At 39.7% G+C, this 18672-nt stretch overlaps 2 protein-coding genes across 2 annotated transcripts in view; both read right to left on the bottom strand.

Moving 5' to 3' along the window:
* LOC131413380 (sodium-dependent phosphate transport protein 1-like) overlaps positions 1 to 9097 on the bottom strand; it is a 62950-nt gene extending 53853 nt beyond the window's left edge. Inside the window, 2 exon segments of the mRNA XM_058553912.1 lie at positions 8484 to 8590; positions 8946 to 9097. Coding sequence (XP_058409895.1) covers positions 8484 to 8590; positions 8946 to 9097 — 259 coding nt within the window.
* A 7068-nt stretch (positions 9098 to 16165) lies between these two features.
* SLC17A3 (solute carrier family 17 member 3) overlaps positions 16166 to 18672 on the bottom strand; it is a 32787-nt gene continuing 30280 nt past the window's right edge. The window contains exons 8-12 of the mRNA XM_058555120.1: positions 18264 to 18393; positions 18021 to 18168; positions 17623 to 17713; positions 16571 to 16707; positions 16166 to 16487 (exon numbers count right to left, since the gene is read on the bottom strand). Of these exons, the coding sequence (XP_058411103.1) occupies positions 16573 to 16707; positions 17623 to 17713; positions 18021 to 18168; positions 18264 to 18393 (504 nt within the window). The 3' untranslated portion in view covers positions 16166 to 16487; positions 16571 to 16572. The remainder of the gene's footprint in view (positions 16488 to 16570; positions 16708 to 17622; positions 17714 to 18020; positions 18169 to 18263; positions 18394 to 18672) is intronic.

The raw sequence follows: 18672 nt of genomic DNA, 5'->3' as shown, positions 1-18672 counted from the left end.
TTGATGGCAAAATCCTCTCACCTGGAATCTATGGTGTCATAGTTAAGAAGGAGAAAGCCTATGTGATGGGACAGAGAATAATTTCTACCTTTCCTGGGAGGGAACTTGTTATCCATTTGCATAGGGGTTCCTGATGCTTCTCTTCTTGCTGAAGGGTTTGGTCTCTATCCACTGCAAGTGCAAAACATATTGATGTCAGAATAACACGGGAAGGAAATGACCCCAAACCACCTAGTAGTCCTCTCTGATTTAAAACATGCGTCAAAGGGAAACGAGCTTCATCACACCAGTACCCACTCAACTCCATCATGCACTTCCTCTGACATTTCACTTTAATGATTTGTTGGTTGATTAAAAAACTGTATTGTGGTTACCAGGGGCAATGGGGGTAGGGGATGGGCACAAGGGGTGAAGGGAGACATATATATGGTGATGGACAAACAAAAATGTACAACCCAAAATTTCACAATGTTATAAACTATTAAAACATCAATAAAAAATATATACAGAAAACCTGAAAACTATAGAAAACAAACAAAAACCTCTTCCAACCCATAATTCTGTATCTAGTGAAAATATCCCTCAAAAGCGAAAGAGAAATAAAGACTTTATCAAACAAACAAAAACTGAGGGAATTTATTGCCAGTAGACCTGCCCCGCAATGAATGTTAAAAGTTTTTCAGGCAGGAGGAGATTGCTAAACATCAGAAATTTGGATGTACAAAAAGAAAGAAAGAATGTCAGAAAAGGAATAAATAAAGGTAAAATAAATTCTTTTATTTTCCTTATATCATAACAGCTCTGAAAGATAACTGTCTGATTATTAATATCACTGTCATGAAGATAGGCAGATCATTCTCCACACACTCCCCCCTCCCCTGGACAGAGTGGCCACTGCTGCCAGGTCTACATTTGCTGGTGGGAAACTCAGCAAAATGGGTGAATTGAAGGAAGCAGTTTCATTTCAGGCAGCCCTTTTCAATAGGAGTTCAGCACCAACATGCTCTGGTCAAGTGCTGGTTTACATCTTGAGATTTGACCACATCAGTTTATATGACACCAGACACTCAAAAGATACTTGAAATTCCTAAGATTGGATTTGCAAAGTATTTTTAAATGAGCATTTTGTCAACTACCCTTATCATACACTGGAACATCTTCTGGGACTGCTGTTTATTTCAATACACACACACACAAACACACCACACACATTACACACATACACAAAGCATAAACACACACCACAAACCCTCCTCGTGCTTGCTACACATACACTTTACCCACATATACAAACACAGCACAACACTACGCACAAAACACACACATACACACCACACATATACATATACCACTTATAGTACAAACATATACCACAAACTCCTTTCATACTCACCACACAATACACTCCACACACATACAAGCCACACATACAAACACATCTCAACACCATACAAACGTGTACACACAAACTACACACACCACACACATATACCACACACATACGAGCCACACATTCACATACCACATCACACACATTACAAACATACTTATACATACCTTCCACCACACACACCACAGACACACCACATCACTCACAGATACACAAGCATCCTATACCATACAACACATACTTCTCTTCCCTTATCTATTCACACAGCTGTCCACCTCACACTCATCCCTAGGAATATGTTCTTTTTTCTTTCTCTTATTAAAAAGCTGTGAAAATAGATATGTTTTCCTGAACATTTCCCCAGATTGCTAAATATTTTTGATAGGATCTCTAACAGAGAAGGCCCCTCTATCACCCTCTGGGGAATTAATTGATTGTTAATTTCATAAAATGAGTAGTGTATAAGAGTAAGACTAACCTGATTCAGGACGGAAAAGTGATTCTTTCTTTTTCTGTGAAGACTTGCCTCTCAACTTGGAAAGATACTGTATTTTTGGATTTACTAATTTTGGCCCTGTAAATCCTTCACCGAATCCTTCAACCTCACCATGACGAAGCTAAAAGCTTAATTTTTAACTTCACTTTCACCATTACCTTGAATCTTCAGGGGAGGAGTGTGAGTCTTAGAAATTATCCGATGAACTAGAAACCTGCTGGAAATCTGCTAGTAATTTCATGACTGTAATAGACAGACATCGGTAGTCTCTTTCCCTGCTGGGAGGTAGAACCCGCCTGCTCCATCAGTGCTCTCAGGACTTTTTTATTGAGGATGGCTCTGGGTACACAGTACTATTCTGACAGGAACGCTATGGTTTTCGAAATGCCCTATAAATGCCCTATTGGCTTTTTTCCCCCCTACCTTTCTTCCCCTCTCCCTCCCTCCCTCTTTCCTTTCCTTCTTTCCTTGCTTCCTTCCTTCTTTCCTCCCTTCTTTCTTCTTCCCTTCTTTCCCTTCTCTATGCTCCTCCCCTCTCCCCCCTCCCTTCCTTTGCCTCCTCTTCTCTTCCCTCCTCTCCTCTCCTCTCTTCTCTTCCCTTCCCTTTCCTTCCCTTCCCTTCCCTTCTCTTCTCTCTCTCTTGCAAAGGTCACATCTGTTTGACATTCAAGATACTCAGAGAGAAGTACATTTTATTAAGGCATGTCCCCCAAAGGGTGTGACTTCCCTCTTCCCTCATGGCCTCTCCTGCAGTGACTGTAAGTTCTCCTGGTTCAGACATCTGTCTATAGCAACACCTGGGAGCGTTTTACCTTGGTACTTGTTGAAGGCAACTTACTGATCAGAAAGGAACATCTAAGCCCTTAAATCAGTGATTTTGCACTGTAGATAGTTTGTTATATACTTTAGCTTTCTAAATTTTTATTATGCGTTTAAAATCCCTAATAAATGTTTGGCACATAGCAGATGCTCTGTAAGTTGAACCAATTATTTTCTCTCTAAATAAATGTTGAAAATCTTTAATCTGTTGCCCAAGAGGCTTTGATGTGTTGTTATATTCAGTTGGATTTTTTCTTCTTCAGAAGTCCAGATTCTGTTGATCCTCTTCTGGCTGTTCTCAGATGTTTGTATTATTTGTCCTGTTTGGCACCAAGGCTGGCAATTTCTGGCATTTTCTGGTACAAGGACCCAGTTAGTGATTGAAAGACCCAGGTCAGCAGTTATTTAATGCCTGTGCTTTAAATAAACAACATTGCCATCTGATGTCAATGTCCCAGGCTCTGGGTACTGATTACCCAGGAAGGAACCATCTTTCTGTTTGCTGGCCTCAAAGCTCTATGTTGCTCTGTAATACTCTCTGAAATCACTTCTGAATTCTTTACATTTGAATTCTCTGTTTTCTTTATTGAGTTTTTAAATTTAATATATTATTATGGAAATTTTCAAACATATAAAAAAAGTAAAAGAGTTTAATATAACCATGTATTCATTAACCAGCTTCAACAATTTTCAATATTTGGCCGTCTGAGTTTCCATTTACCCAATGGTTGTTTTCTGTAGTACTTTAAAGTAAATCTCAGACATTATGTCATTTCTCCTATAAAGAGTACAGCATGGATATATAATTCATTAAGACTTTTAAAAGCATAACTAACATGCCATCAGCACATCTTATAAATAAACAATAATCCATAATATCATCTAATATCTGGTCATTATGAAAATTTTCCCAATTGCTTCAAAGTTATCCTTTTATACTTGGTTTATTTAAGCAAGGATTGAAACAAGATTCACATATGGCACTTAATTGTTATGACTCTCATATCTCTTTTTTTCTTTTTTTTTTTTTTTGTGAGGAAGATCAGCCCTGAGCTAACATCCATGCCAATCCTCCTCCTTTTGCTGAGGAAGACCGGCCCTGAGCTAACATCTATTGCCAATCCTCCTCCTTTTTTTCTCTTTTTCTCCCCAAAGCTCCAGTAGATAGTTGTATGTCATAGTTGCACATCCTTCTTAGTTGCTGTATGTGGGATGCCACCTCAGTATGGCAGGACAAGCTGTGCGACGGTGCGTGTCCAGGGTTCTGAACCCGGGCCGCCAGTAGTGGAGCATGCACACTTAACCGCTAAGCCACGGAGCCGGCCCCTCATATCTCTTTAATTTCATAACAATTGCTTTCTCCATTTTATACTTACTGTTACTTAAAAACAACAACAACAATAATAACAACAAAACAGGGTCATTTGTAGAGTGACTCTCATAATTGATTTGGTTAATTGCTTCTTTTTAGTGTCATTTGATATTTTTCTTTATGCCCTTATATCTTGCAAACTATTAGGTATATAGAGAGGCTTGGTTAAATTCAGGACAAGAATACTTCATAGGCGTGCTGGATACTTTCATGATGCAGGTTGTCTCACTTTTACTGAGGTAAGATTGATCAGTGGGTTCAGATATTCTCAGCTTGACTTACCCACTAATAAACTTTTCATCAACCTTTCACCTATGGCTTATAGCAGTTGTTAGTAATGTTGCCTAGACCCATTATTTCATTAGAAGTTGCAAATGGTGATTTTCTAATTCTATTATGTCTTCTTCATTTATGGGGTGTAATTTTCTACAAAATGGGAAATTTACCTAATCAAATATTTGGTTACCCAGAAATACAGATTTAATAGAAAAGCTAGGATAAATACTTTATAAAATTTCAGAGTAATACAATAATTTAGTGCCTTAGCAGAGATGACCAAGTAAAATTATGACCTTATGGATTTTGTTTCATGTGTTTCAATGTCACAATCCTTTTTCTTTTTTGATGCTCAAATTGTTTCTTCTCTGTCCAGTGGGAGTTCCTTCAAGATGGCTCCTATATCATTATGATGTGACCCTAGTGGTCTTGGATAGCTGCTTTGTTTTCTAGGACACCCAAAAAATTTTCAGGCTCCTAGTATATATTTCTGGTTCCCAGATCCGGACTTTCTTAAGGAGTGCTGGTTCCTTTCAATAGAAAACAACATTTAGAGACCACCTTCTGGGCATTAGGGTGCTTGTTGCTCCTGGGTCTCATTGTTCCTAGGTACTTTTCAGTGAAAGAATTTGAAAAAAGTATTTTTTAAGAAAAATAATTATAAATTCTGTCTGATATTTCTAATTCAAATTGAATGTTAGAGTAATTTTTAAAACTTCTTTGATTTTATACTCTTACATTTTTCTCTTATGTTGAATGTCTTGGTTTCTAATGAATATAATTACTTTTTGCTTTATTATAATATACCTATATTAATGTCAAAATAACACTAATATTATCACCAAAATAAATTTACTACCTCTCCTAGAAGCAGACCTTGAGATTAAGATTTCTGTAAAAGTGATTTAATAGTGTTTTCAGCAAAGCAAAACAATAAAAACAGTAGGGAAGTGGGCAGGGAAAGGAGGGAGACCAAAAAAGAATGTGATAACAAGCTAAGTCTGGAGGAAAGTAATTTGGGGTTAATTCTGCAAGGAAGCACTGGGAACAGTGTAGGCTACACCTCAGAGTTGTCCTAACCAAAGCTAAAAAAATTAGAGTATTTATATGCCAGCATCTATTGATCACTGGCTGAGGGCTGCCTCAGGGAGGTCCTGAGTTCCCAGGCACTCAGTGAACACACGTAATGTAGGTTCCAGCAGCCCAAGAGCAGCCCTCAGACCAAATGATAGGTGTGCTGGCTTTTGACAGTGAAAGCACAAGGGGAGCTCATGTGCACCAAAAAATAAAGGATCCCAGCAGATATGAGCAGAACACTGATAGCTTCTGTTACTCTTCACACTGCTCAGTTCCATTCTCTCTTCACATTAAGTTCATAGCACTGATTCTTCAGAAGGAAAAGAGAGAGTTAGTGAAACATTTACATTCCTACTGTTGTAGTCAGTCCGAAGCACTTAATTGATATCCACGATCTCTCTTCTTTCACCTATTTCAGGTGTCCTTCTCCCTTGGCCTTGGTATTTCTGCTGGTTTGGGTTGCCTGCAGAATGGGATGACTCGATCATTCATCTCTTGCGCATGAGGTCATGCTTTTGTCTGGATGTGGTTGCTGTAATAGGTAACGCCCATTACATTAATGTGGTTGCCCTTAGTGGGGCATTTAAGAACATTTTGTCAGGTCTACAGTTTCAGCATGTTGCAGTATGTGAAGTGATCATTGGATCCTATGAACAAGTGCTCATTTGCTGTCAAATGAGTCCCTTGGTCTGAGGCAATGTCGTGCATATCTGATGTCCATAACTCAGACACTCTGAGTACTCAGAGTGTGGTGCTGTTTGAGGCACTGTGGGCAAGGATGGCAGACCCATTTCCAGCAAATCGCTACCCTGTATAATCAACTTGCCAACAAATAGCTGGTTGGTCTTCTTCAGGGATGGTGCTATATAGAACACTAAACAGGAGTCTCTACTGCTTATAGTTTGAAAATTCTGCAGTGACTATAGCTAGTTTAGCCTTGGGGAGAAGAATCCCAGAATTTGGGGCTTACTCATGGCCTCCCCCATGCCCACCAAGGCTAATCTCTTCAGCAGTCCATTTGCAAGCACAGGAGTGGTCAAGGACAGAGAGTGGCTGATGTTTCTGGCTGAGTCATCCTATTCCTCTGATTGTTTAATGCCTCTTCTGCAGAGGATGGTCCCTGGTACAAAGTAACGTGTGATACAAAGCTCCTCAAACATAATTCCATCCACACACTTCTTCTCCAGATCTCTTTGTCATTGATCTCTGTCTTGCTCCTCCAACCAGCAAAACATGTGCCACTCCCCAGGAGTTTGGATGTATCCTAAATTCAGGCCATCTCTCTCTCTGTTCAAAGTTGGAGAGATAATAAGTTGCATCAACTAAACCTATGCTCATTGGGAAGAGTTTCCCTTACTCTTCCTTTCAAAGTCACTCCCTGAGTGCAGCTGTGGTGCAGCAGCTGTACACTTTTGGCTTGCATCAATATATTGAGCCAACATGTCTGTGAACCAAGCCTCAGTATTTTCTTCCTCCCTTAGTTGGTCGTAGATCACCCCCTGTCAAGCACTGATGCAACAATGGTGGGTAACGGGCCAACTGATCATGAAATGTTTTTGTGCTCTCTGAGTTTGCTCAAGCCCGATTCCAGATGAACTACTTCCATTGTAAAATGGATTGCTTCTGAGCCTGCTTGAACTCATATGACTTGATGAAAGCATCTAGCTCTAGTTGCAGAGTAACTTGATCTCATCATCAGATGCTCCACGTTACCAGTAGCATGTCAGGAGCTTCTTTTTGAATAGAATATAGTGCTTTGCTTCAGTTGTCATGATCTAGCTCCAGAATCTCTGGGATCTGAGCTATGATTCTCCTATTGGAAATTGATGGAGCCTCTACATAGCACCATGGGATCTGCTGGGCCATATGATCCAAGCATCAAGACTGCTTGTGATACAGCTAGTTCCTCTGTAAGCCCTTTATTTTTCTGGACCCCACTCAAAACTGGCGTCATTCCTGAGTCACCTGATAAATTGGACAGTATTGTATTTCCTGAGTGTGGTATATGTTGCCTCATAAACCTGATGAATTTTACGCCTTTTTTCTACCAAGCTTTGTGTGGTTATTTCTTAGTGGTAGGAGTTTCAAGACACAATAACTTGTCCTCTGACTTGGAGAGGATATCCTGGCATATTCCAGACCACTGGATTTCTGAAAACTTCACTTATATGACAAGTCCTTGATACTCTGTAGACTTTCTCGCCCTCCCTTTCGAGTGTGCATATCTTTACAGGGCGTCCAGAATCCTCACCATTTCTTACCATTCAGGTACTTTCAATATGATTTCATGTATATAGTGAAACAATATGATGTTTTAGATAATCAAGATCCCTTCAGATTATATTGTGAAAGGGGTTGGAAAGTTAACGTAGTCCTCAGTAAGACTATGAATGTGTACTGTTGTCTATCCCAAGTTAAAGCAAATTGCTTCTGATCCTCCTTTCTGATGGCTATTCCAAAGAACACTTTCACCAAATCAGTACTTGCACACCAAGTAACAGAGCCTGTGTTCGTCTGTTCTATTAAAGATATGCCATCTGGCATAGTATATGTAAGTAAGGCTACCACCATGTTAAGTCTGTTGTAGGCCTCTATCATCTGTTACAATCTATTTTTGCTGGGGCCACACTGGTGAGTTGAATGGGAATATGATAGAGACCATCATTCTAGCATCTTGTAAGTCTTTTAAAATGACATCATTCTCTGCCATTCCACCTGGGATGCAGTGTTGCTTCTGAATTACTAATTTGGCAGGAGTGGACCATTTCAGAAGTTCCCATTTAGGCTCACGTGATATTAAATCCTGAGTCACAGCATTGTATCCCCATATCGGCAAAGTGTCCCTTATCCAGCCTTATATTCTACCCAAAAAATCCTGGTCCTTTATTCCAGGCATGCTCTCCTTGTCCCAACCATGCTGTTGGTGAATAATCCCTTCCCTCTCTCAGTAAGACCAGCACTATGCTAGGTGGAGCATACTAAGACCTGACCTAGTTATTTGTGTAGTATTTTGTTATTTGTCTAGTATTAGAGGAAGTGAAGATTGAACTTACCTAAGCAAATATTTTCTTGCAAGGCATTTGTAACAACTGTGCTTTCTGTGTAGTAGTCTTCAGGTAAAAGGAGGCTGCTGTCCACCAGCACCAGGTATCGGCCATCCCTGCAGGAAAAATTTCAGGTCTACCCAAGACTTGACTTTAGCATAAGAGACTTGTAGTGCCTTTGAATCTAGCCTCCTTTTTGTTTCTGCTACTCTGATAATCAAATCCCGAGTCTGATCTTCAAAACAGGTCTTCTCTCTGGCTATTGGAGATCATGATATCTTTAAATGCTGCCAGGCAAGTTTTCTGACTTTCATACCATCTATGATGTAATTCTCTAGTTTGAACACCTCAGTGGTACTGACAAACAAACAGCTAACTTCAAAGTTGTTATAACTGCCATTTCTCTATATCTATCAGTGCTAGCAGTAGTGACCAAGACAGTGCACTCCCTTTCATCTGTATCCCATTTGCCATTCCAATATTCCACAGAAGAGAGTCTTAGCAATCATAGGGTTGTAGTAGGCCAGCGTTATTACCACTGCTCTTACTAACATCAAGTGTGTCCCTGTGCCCTCTGGCTTGTGAATGATCCAACTCCAGAAGTCTATCCTGAGAGTCTGCATCTTAGGTTCCCTTGTAGAAACAACTGTCTTAGATCAGATTCTTTAGAAGCAGATCCTGAGATGGGAATTCCTGTGAAAATGATCTGTTAGACACATTCCCAGGAGAAACTGGCAGAGAAGAGATGTAAGATCTGGAGGGGATATCAAGCAAGGTCCAGCTCAATTCTTACAGAGTTTGGGAGACAATGTAGGTTTTGCCTCAGAGGTGTCCCAGGCAGGAGCAAGGGAGCTGGAGTATTTATATCTCTGTAGCAATGAGTTATTGGCTACAAGCCAATTTATGCCCCAGGAGGACATAAATTCCCAGGCAAGTCCATGTTGGCAGGCAAAACAGGCTCCTCTAGCCTAAGGGCAGCCGTCAAGCAAGGAAAAATAGGTTCCAGGTGTTGGGAATGAAAACTCACTAGGAACTGGTATGCAGCATAATGGTAAAGGGAACTGTCAACCTTAAAAATGAAAATGAAATAACAGGGTCTTTAGCTAGCCAAAGTGAGTTTATTTGGGAATAGCAGATGAATTGCAATTTGGAACAAACAAACTATGGTGAGACATAGGCAAGTCTGAAGAGACAAAGGGAAAGTCAGCTTTTATTAGGTTTTAGGAGGAAATTGGGGAGGGCCATGGTGGTTTTTCATTGGCTGGCAGCAGTGGGCAGCTTGCTGTTGCTGGGTCAGAAGGAAATCTTTCTTCCTGCTGGGGTCTGTAAGCTGTGGTGAGTTAGACGTGCATGAGAGTCCTCCCTTCATGGCTCCATTTTGATTTAGGTTCCCTTTGTTCATTTTCACAGAACTGAGGGTGTGTATTGCAATTACTGAATGTAATTGAAGATTTCTTATTTTTGATGGGAAATCATCCCTAGGTTTATTTCTTCCTGTACTTCTGCATATCTGTACACATTTATCTAAGGTGGGGGTTGTCTCAGGTTGAACCTAAACTTTTTTAATCGCTAATATTCAGTAAAATCTGGATACGCCTGGTTTATGGAGGAATCCAATGGGATAGGTTTCACCAGAAACCTCTTCATAAGTGACTAAAGACCCCCTGGGAATGATGAAAAACCAAAAAAAAAAAAAAAACCAAAAGGTTGATGGAGGCAGGCATACAATATCAATATTGCTGATTCAGTAGCAACAGTGCAGTATATGGAGAAGGGAAGCAATTAATTGGAGAGTAAAAGTGAGTGTGGTTCAGCCCCTAAGACCTCAGAGGAGAGAGGGGCCTGCAGGTGAAAACAAAACGGACAGTTCTACCAAAATCTCTCTAAGACGTTGTGGACAAGGCAGTTCGTCTTGGAAACTCACGCAATGAATTGAGAATGGACATTTGGAAGACACCAGTGCTTCAATTCAGTTTACTAGATATTTATTAAGTGCATACACTGAAGACTCAAAGAAGCATGGCACAGCCTCGGAATGTCAGGGGCTCAGCACATCAGTCATATTTATTTAGTACTCTCAGTGACAAGATTAAGACCTTGTCAACAGTATGGGCCATTTCCAAGGGCCGAGTGGAGGGAGAACATTAGTAATGTGTTCACATAATCTTATGTGTTTGATGATTTTAACCACTGTTTAACCACAATTGTGTAAGGCCACTATTTATCTGCATTCTGTTGGACTCCCTCTAGTTTTGGCTGATGGAGTGGTGGAGGAAATTTTTTAATATAGCTAAGGCAAAGCTTAAGTGGGAATATAGTTTGGGCTAAAAATTAGAATACATTTATGTAGTTTGGGTCGGTAACAGGTATAGTTAAATTATTGCTAGCTACCCTGGTACAGGAACGGCTTCCTGAAATACTTATATCATCTACCGTGCCTATTCACATGTGTAATGGAATATCCAAATAACGAAAAGGAGGAAATCAAATGACCATATTGGAAATCATTTTAAGTTTCTTGTTGATTTGACACAAAATATTGACATTGCAATGATAACACAAAACTCATAAGTTCCTCATTGGGATTCCCCAAAATATTTGAGCTTTATTGGAGGCTGAAGGCTTGATAGGAGCAGGTTGTGGCTGGAGTCAGATCAACACAATTTATTCCCCCGTAAATGTGAATCATTTCCCCCCACTTCTACCCCAGGTTGGTATTGCCTGGGGAAATAAAAGTTTCACAGTTCATGAGAGTTGAAATAATGACATGACAGTTCATGTCTTTATTTATTGAATATCACCTGAAAACTTCCTATCTTCATGAAATAGCTCAGTAGTTACAGTTAAACAGCTCACTTCCAGTATCATGTAGATTATGTCTATAAAAATTTACACTAAAATTAGTGTATGAAATATGTTGTACTAGAGGCTGTGTGTATGCTTGGTAATGAATTGCTTGCACATAAAATCATGGGAAGGGAGATCAGAGTATATAGACTTAAGGCAAGGGTACAGAAAAGAAAAACTAGCAGAAATTCACCCTAAGTCAGTGCATCTCTGGTCAGATACGTGCTCAAGCGGGGAGACCATATGGCTGAATCCTTTACAGAGGAAACTGGTCACTTCTGGCCAAATGACCCAAACTGCAGAATTTAGAAATGATAAAGATGAGCACATATAAAAAACAGAAGGTGAAGGCTCCCTTGCCTATCATGTTTCTTTTTCACAGTAGACATTTTAATTATATATTTGATAATCAAGATCTTACAGTTGATATAAGCATATGGAGCTTTTAGGTTATAATGCACAACAGGGAAAACTTACAGGTTTCATTAGCACCAGGTGAATTTTCTTTTTCTTTTGGGACATCAAGATCATAGGGAACAAAGAGGTTTCATCAAACAAAAATGTATCTGCTTTGGAACTCAATCTAGATTAACAAGTGTAGTCAGCAGGCATTTTACTGAGAACAAAAAGGATTCCCTTTCCTTTTTTATTTTTCCAGCTTTATTGAGATATAATTGATATACAACATTGTGTACATTTAAGGTGTACAACCTGTTGATTTGATACACTTATATAATTGCAAAATGATTACCACCACAGTGTTAGCTAACACCTCCATCACGTCACATAATTACCATTTCTTTTTTGTGGTAAGAACATTTAAGATCTACTCTCTTAGAAACATTAAAGTATATAATACAGTATTATTAACTATTAATCACTATGCTATACATTAGATCCCCAGAACTTATCCATCTTACAACTGGAAGTTTGTACCCTTTGACCAACATCTCCCCTTTTCCCCTATCCCCCAAGCCCTGGTAACTACCATTCTAATTTCTGTTTCTATGAGTTTGGCTTTCTCAGATTCCTCATGTAAGTGATATCATACAGTATTTGGCTTTCTCTGTCTGACTTATTTCACTTAGCATAATGCTCTCAAGATCCATCCATGTTGTACAAATGGCAGGATGTCCTTCTTTCTCGTGGCTGAATAATATTCCACATGATACATATATATATATCTCACATTTTCTTTATCCACTCATTGTTGACGGAAACTTAGGTTCTTTCCATGTGTTGGCTATTGTGAATAATGCTGCAATGAACATAGGTGTGCAGATATCTCTTCAAGATCCTATTTTCATTTCCTTTGGATATATACCCAGAACTGGGATTGCTGGATCAAATGGTAGTTCTATTTTTAATTTTTTGAGGAATCTCCATACTGTTTTCCATAGTGGTTTCACCAATTTACATTCCCACCAGCAGTGTGCAAGTGTTCCCTTTTCTCCATATCCTCGCCAACACTTGTTGTTTCTTATCTCTTTGATGATAGCCATTCTAACAGGTGTGAGGTCATATCTTATTGTGGTTTTGATTTGCATTTCCCTGATTATTAGTGATGTTGAGCATCTTTTCATGTACCTGTTGGCCATTTATATGTCTTCTCTGGAAAAATATCTGTTCAGTTCTTCTGCCTATTTTGTAATCAAATTTTTTTTTTTATTATTTTTTTTGCTATTGAGTTGTATGAGTTCTTTATGTATTTTGGATATCAGCCCCTTATTAGATTTATTGTTTGCAAATATTTTCTCCCATTCCATAGGTTGCCTTTTCATTTTGTTGATGGTTTTCTGGAGTCTATTTCTTAAAGAGAAAATTTACATTTCTGATTTTATATTTTTTTCTAAACTCCTGCATCTGAATCCTTTTTGCCTCCTCTACGACCTTGCTCCATCTCTTCGCCCTGTCCTTCTATAACTTCACTCCCACTCCACTGTTTCTTCCCCAAAGCCTCCTGTGGGCCAGTCCCTTTCCCCCTTAGGTCACTTTTCCTTTTCCTGTATTTTCCTCTGGCTATATCCCCATCCCCTCCTCTTCCCAACCAAACTTTGTGAAAATATTTCTCTTGCTTTCTCTGCTCTCTCATTCCTAGTCATTCACCAATAAACTGCAAACTGACCTGCAAACCCACATCTATGCTAAATGTGCCATGAAAAAGCCACCAATGAACTAATCACAAGATGACTGGGTTCCTTTCCTGACCTTATCTAACTGAATTCCACTATACTTGTTATTGCTGATCTTCCATCTTTCTTTTTTTTTTGTGAGGGAGATCAGCCCTGAGCTAACATCCATGCCAATCCTCCTCTTTTTGCTGAGGAAGACTGGCCCTGGGCTAACATCTGTTCCCATCTTCCTCCACTTTATATGGGATGCTGCCACAGCATGGCCTGACAAGCGGTGCATTGGTGCACGCCCAGGATCTGAACCTGGGCCGCCAGCAGCAGAGCGCGCGCACACTTAACCGCTACACCATGGGGCTGTCCACTGATCTTCCATCTTTCTTAAAGGCCATGTTTATGAGTTTCTATGGTAATTGTATCCTCCTGTTGTTCCTCACATGTGCAAGCCAGACCCCTTCATCTCTGCTATATGAGGGCATTTCTTATTGTGCTCACTCCTTTAATGCTGGCATTCTGTCTTTGGCCTGGTGCTTTTCCATTCACAGACTCTCTGAGCACTAAATATTCCGGTCTTTAGTAATAAACATCTGCACTTTTCTTCTATATTTTTGTCTCCTGCCCAGTGTCTTTCTACAAGTTTCAGATTTATGGTCTGGCTCTTCGTTGGGCTTGCTGTTTTATGTTGAATTGTGTCTCCCCAAAAGATGCTGAAGTCCTAACTCCTTGTACCTATGAATGTCACCTCATTTGGAAATAGGGCCGTTGTAGAAGATCAAGTTAAGATGGAGTCATTAGGGTGGGCCCTTATCCAATACGACTGGCATCCTTATAAAAACGGGAAACATTGACAGAGAGACAGACATGTACAGAGGGAAGATGATATGAAGAAACAGGGAGAAAGCCATCTACAAGCTAAGGAATGCCTGAGGCTACCAGAAGTGAGACATGGGACAAATTCTCCCTCACAGCCCTCAGAAGGAACCAACTGTGCTGACATTTTGATTTCAGACATCTAGAACTGAGACAAAAATTACTGTTGTTTAAGCCACCAGTTTATGGTACTTTGTTATGGCAGCCCCAGGAAACGAATAGACATGCCCACTCGATAATCCTACTGTTACCACTAACACAATGTGCCCCAAAGTCAACTCATTATCTTCTCTCTGAAAAGGACGCCTCTTCCTGCATTATCTGGCTTAATTGTTCAGACCATTCTCTATCCAGTCTCTCAGGTTAGAGACCCAAGACTCCTTAACTGCTTTCTTCTCCTGCATCCATCTAACCAAATGCCATGATCTTTCAATTCTACCTCTTAAACATTTTTCATGTCTCTCTTCCTCTCCATTTTAGCTCTTCCTATGCTAGTTAAGTCCTTACCAATGCTGTGTGGACCACTGCACAGATGGTCATTTAACTAGTCTTCCTGATTCTGGAATTGGGCCAGAGTGTTCTATCTAGAGACAAAACCTTCCCATGTCACTATTGCTTGTAAGATACTCCTCAAGCTCCCTAACATGGCAAACAAGACCTCCATGCTCTAGTCATGCCTGTTTCCCTAAACTCATCTTCTGTCCTTTAATAACTGACCATACAGGCTGGTGATTCCTTTCAGAATCCATCCTGTTTCTTCTTTTCACGCCTTTGCAGATGTTGGGCTCCAGAGTGGGAAATCTTACCGTAACACTACATATCTAACATTTACTCAGGAATTACTGAAGGAGATCTCCCCTGTGCTCTTCAGCTTGGGATTGGAACACCTCATCTGGTCTCCCATAATGGCCTGCATGTCTTCCTGCTACTGTACCTAAGACAATGCACTGCCATCTATTATTATGTCTGTCCTCCATATTAGAATGGAGCATAGTGACTGTGTCTAATTTACTTTAGTGTCCCAAGGTCCTAGATTCTAGACTATAGCAAGATCTCAGTAATTATTGAATTTATTCAAATTTGACCTTCTATATCCTAGCGCTGATTTTTCACTCAGAATTAGTGTCCATCACATCACCTCTACACAAAATGACTCAATGGCTGTAATCTCCATCTGCATGGTAGAGATCACCACAAGAAGCAACCTGGAACATGGTCCTGGCCCCTCTGAATGTGCTCTGACCCACCAACACCTACAAATTATCATTTTACAAAAATACTGATCCATTTCATGTTTTGAGCTTTATATATGATTTGACCACTGAATTAGCTGGATCTCAGAAGGAAAATATGGCGGGCTTACATTGGGTAATTTGAGGGCAGTGTTAAAAGACACAATTTACAGAGGATTGGGAAGGTGGTAAGGAAATCACAAGAAATTGTGGAGAATCCCAGAACTAGCAAAATAAAGGCCAAAAAAGACCTGAAGGGACAGGGGAAGAGAGAAGTTACCAGAACATGTGGAGGAGCTGCCTGTCAGGAGCTGTGAACTGTAGTGGAAGGATCAGCCACCTGCAGACCCCACAAGGAGGAACCTTAGAGATAAATACTCCCTGCCCTCACTCTCCTGCCTCCATTGGAAATCCAGCAGAAGCTAGTGGACAAAGGAGGGTGGGATGGAAACCATGCAGGTCAGCCTCCTGGGGCCTGAGCAGGATGGAGAAGAGTAGAATGCACAAAGGGAGGAGCATGTGAACAATATCCAGCCCAACAAATATAAATTAATATTCATTTTCACAAATAGGAAAAACCATTGTGTTTTTCCTCTAGTGAGGTTACCACTCTAGATTAAGAATTTCAAAACATTGTTTTCTGTTTCAAGATCCAGAAACTGAATCTAGCCTATTGACTCCTTTATAGCAAGCAGCTCCTCTGAATCCATTGTTAATTCTATGAAGATGACAACTTTGTTCTTGGCTATCATTTTATTTGAATTTTCACTCATCTTATATTTTCCTCAAAAAGAAATCTGAGTAAAATAAAGAACTGATCTCAGATTTGAAAAGAGCCACGGCAAACAAAATTCTTTCTGTTGGTATTTTCATCACTGAAGCCTTCTCATTTATGAAATAAGGTGCCTAAAGACTTTCCATCCAAGGTGAAATTACTAAGAAAGAAAAATGACATAGAATTAAAAATTTAGGCAGTGCTTCTCTGGTTAGAACCATAGATGAAATCATTATCTTTTACCTTCATAAATGAGTGAGTTTCCTCTCTTTAGCCCAGTCTTGTACATCTGCTTCTCCAAATATGAGATAGAAGATCAGTACTGATAGGTCAATGGCCAACAACAAGAGGAAGACATTCCTCCACCCATTTTCAGGGTCCTGGGGACACAAAACCTCAAGTCAATATAACCCCTTTAACCTGTTTTCTTTGAAACTCATATTAATAGTTTAGAAGACAAGGCTTGCTAGTAAGGTCCGTGTAGAAATTCATTTCCTGAAAGTGGCTTGATAGTTGGATGGAAAGAAGAATTTCAAAATACATTCAGAATATTCTTAATAAAAGAGATTTAGGAGCCCTTACAATTAACCTCCAGAGTCGCATTCTGTAGGTCAAAGTGCCATACACTTTTTCTTTTGTGTGAATCGGGACAATGTAAAATATACTAAGGATGTTTTCAAGGTTCTTCTTGCATTGCAATGGCATAGTGAAAAGATTGTGGGCTTTGGAGCTAGACAGGTCTAAGTTGGAAGAATTCTGATTCTATATCTTCTTAGTGAAAAGACTTATCAGATTTTTAGTTTAATCATCAGGAAATGAGGATAATAATATTCCATTTTCATAATTGGTGTGAGAATCAATAATTAAATGACATTGCCGCATATAAAATAACTATAATAATGCCTGCATGTATCAGACACTTAAACATATTTGCTTTTATTATCTCTTTGATGTTGTATGGTTAGGAAAATGAAAATTTCAGTGTTGCAGAAGACATGGCCAGTTGCGTCTATGCATGGAATCATCATCTCATGACATCTATGTGGCTGTGTGATTTCAGTTTCAAAGACTGAATACTACTAGTGGATCACTAGATAATTCTTGGCTTTAGAATGAATAAAGATTGAGGTCATGAAGGAAATTGTTCTATATTTTTCTTTGCCAGGTTGATCTTCATGACAAAGTTACTCACAATTTAACGTTGTTTTCCAAAATGGGAACACATTCTTTATGCTATTACCTTTATGAATGGATTTGGCAGAGCATTTTAAGAGTCCTTGACAAGAAAACTCTACCTGACTGAGGAGAAATCCACTGACAGTGGGTGTCAGGACAGCTGCTATGTGTGCAAATCCCCTTGAGGCTCCCATGAGAAAACTGGAGTGTCTGTGGGTGACAGGAATGTTCCAGGCTAGATCCAGAGATGCTTGACAGTATTCTTCAGCCCTTTTCCATGTATGACTCCATCATATAATTATATCAAAAAGGACTTGTGCTGTGTATGACTCATGAGAGGCACTAAGACAAATCAATAATACCCCTCCCCCCACATACCTGAAAAAAATGGCCACAGGTCTATCTGTGGTCCTTGCCCATGATTTAGTATTTTCCAAAGTTTGGGGCTCCCAGAAAGCTAAGGAGGCTAAATTTTTCTCAAAAAATGCAAAAATATGAGTGGAGATTGGTGTCCTACCTTGGAGCAATATCTAAGGCATTGATATAGACCCCTGACTGACATAATGGGGTTAGTCCACAAGACAGCGTCAGAAGAATGATTGTTGTGATATAGCTGGAGGTGAGGTAGGGCAGAGCCATAAGGAATACTGAAGAAGGGAGACTTCCTAGGGAATGAGGAGCAGACAAATTAAATAATGTGATACATCTTTTGCCATTGTGTATGCTTTGTGAATTACTGACCCTTAGGTCCTGTTCTTACCTAGAACTGTGGCAATTTTCCTCACTGTAACGAGCCTAAAATTCTTGGTCAGAAGGAAATCTGCCAGGTAGCCTCCCAGGATACCAACGACCCAGGCAACAGCAAAAGGAAGGGCAGACAGGAACCCATTCTGAGGGGAAAAAATTGAGTAAACCGTCATAATAAAGGTGGTGAGACCACATCTTTCATTGATGAATCACTGATAATCATGCTGATAATCCTGAATCATACTTTCTTAAGAAAATCAGTAGCCTCTTCAGTCATACCCTCAGAAAAGCTACTGGCATGAGTGTTAAATATTAGATTATTTCTTGGTAATAAAAGATAAATTTTTCTAGATGGAATGATTTGTGAAGGCAGAGTAATCAATGAGTCATGCAAATAGGAGAAAGGGTTGGGGGGGACATAT

The sequence above is a fragment of the Diceros bicornis genome, chromosome 14 (assembly GCF_020826845.1).
Source record: "Diceros bicornis minor isolate mBicDic1 chromosome 14, mDicBic1.mat.cur, whole genome shotgun sequence".
NCBI lineage: Eukaryota > Metazoa > Chordata > Mammalia > Perissodactyla > Rhinocerotidae > Diceros > Diceros bicornis.
The sequence above is the reverse complement of the archived record's forward strand: the minus strand, read 5'-3'. Positions and strand labels throughout refer to the sequence as shown.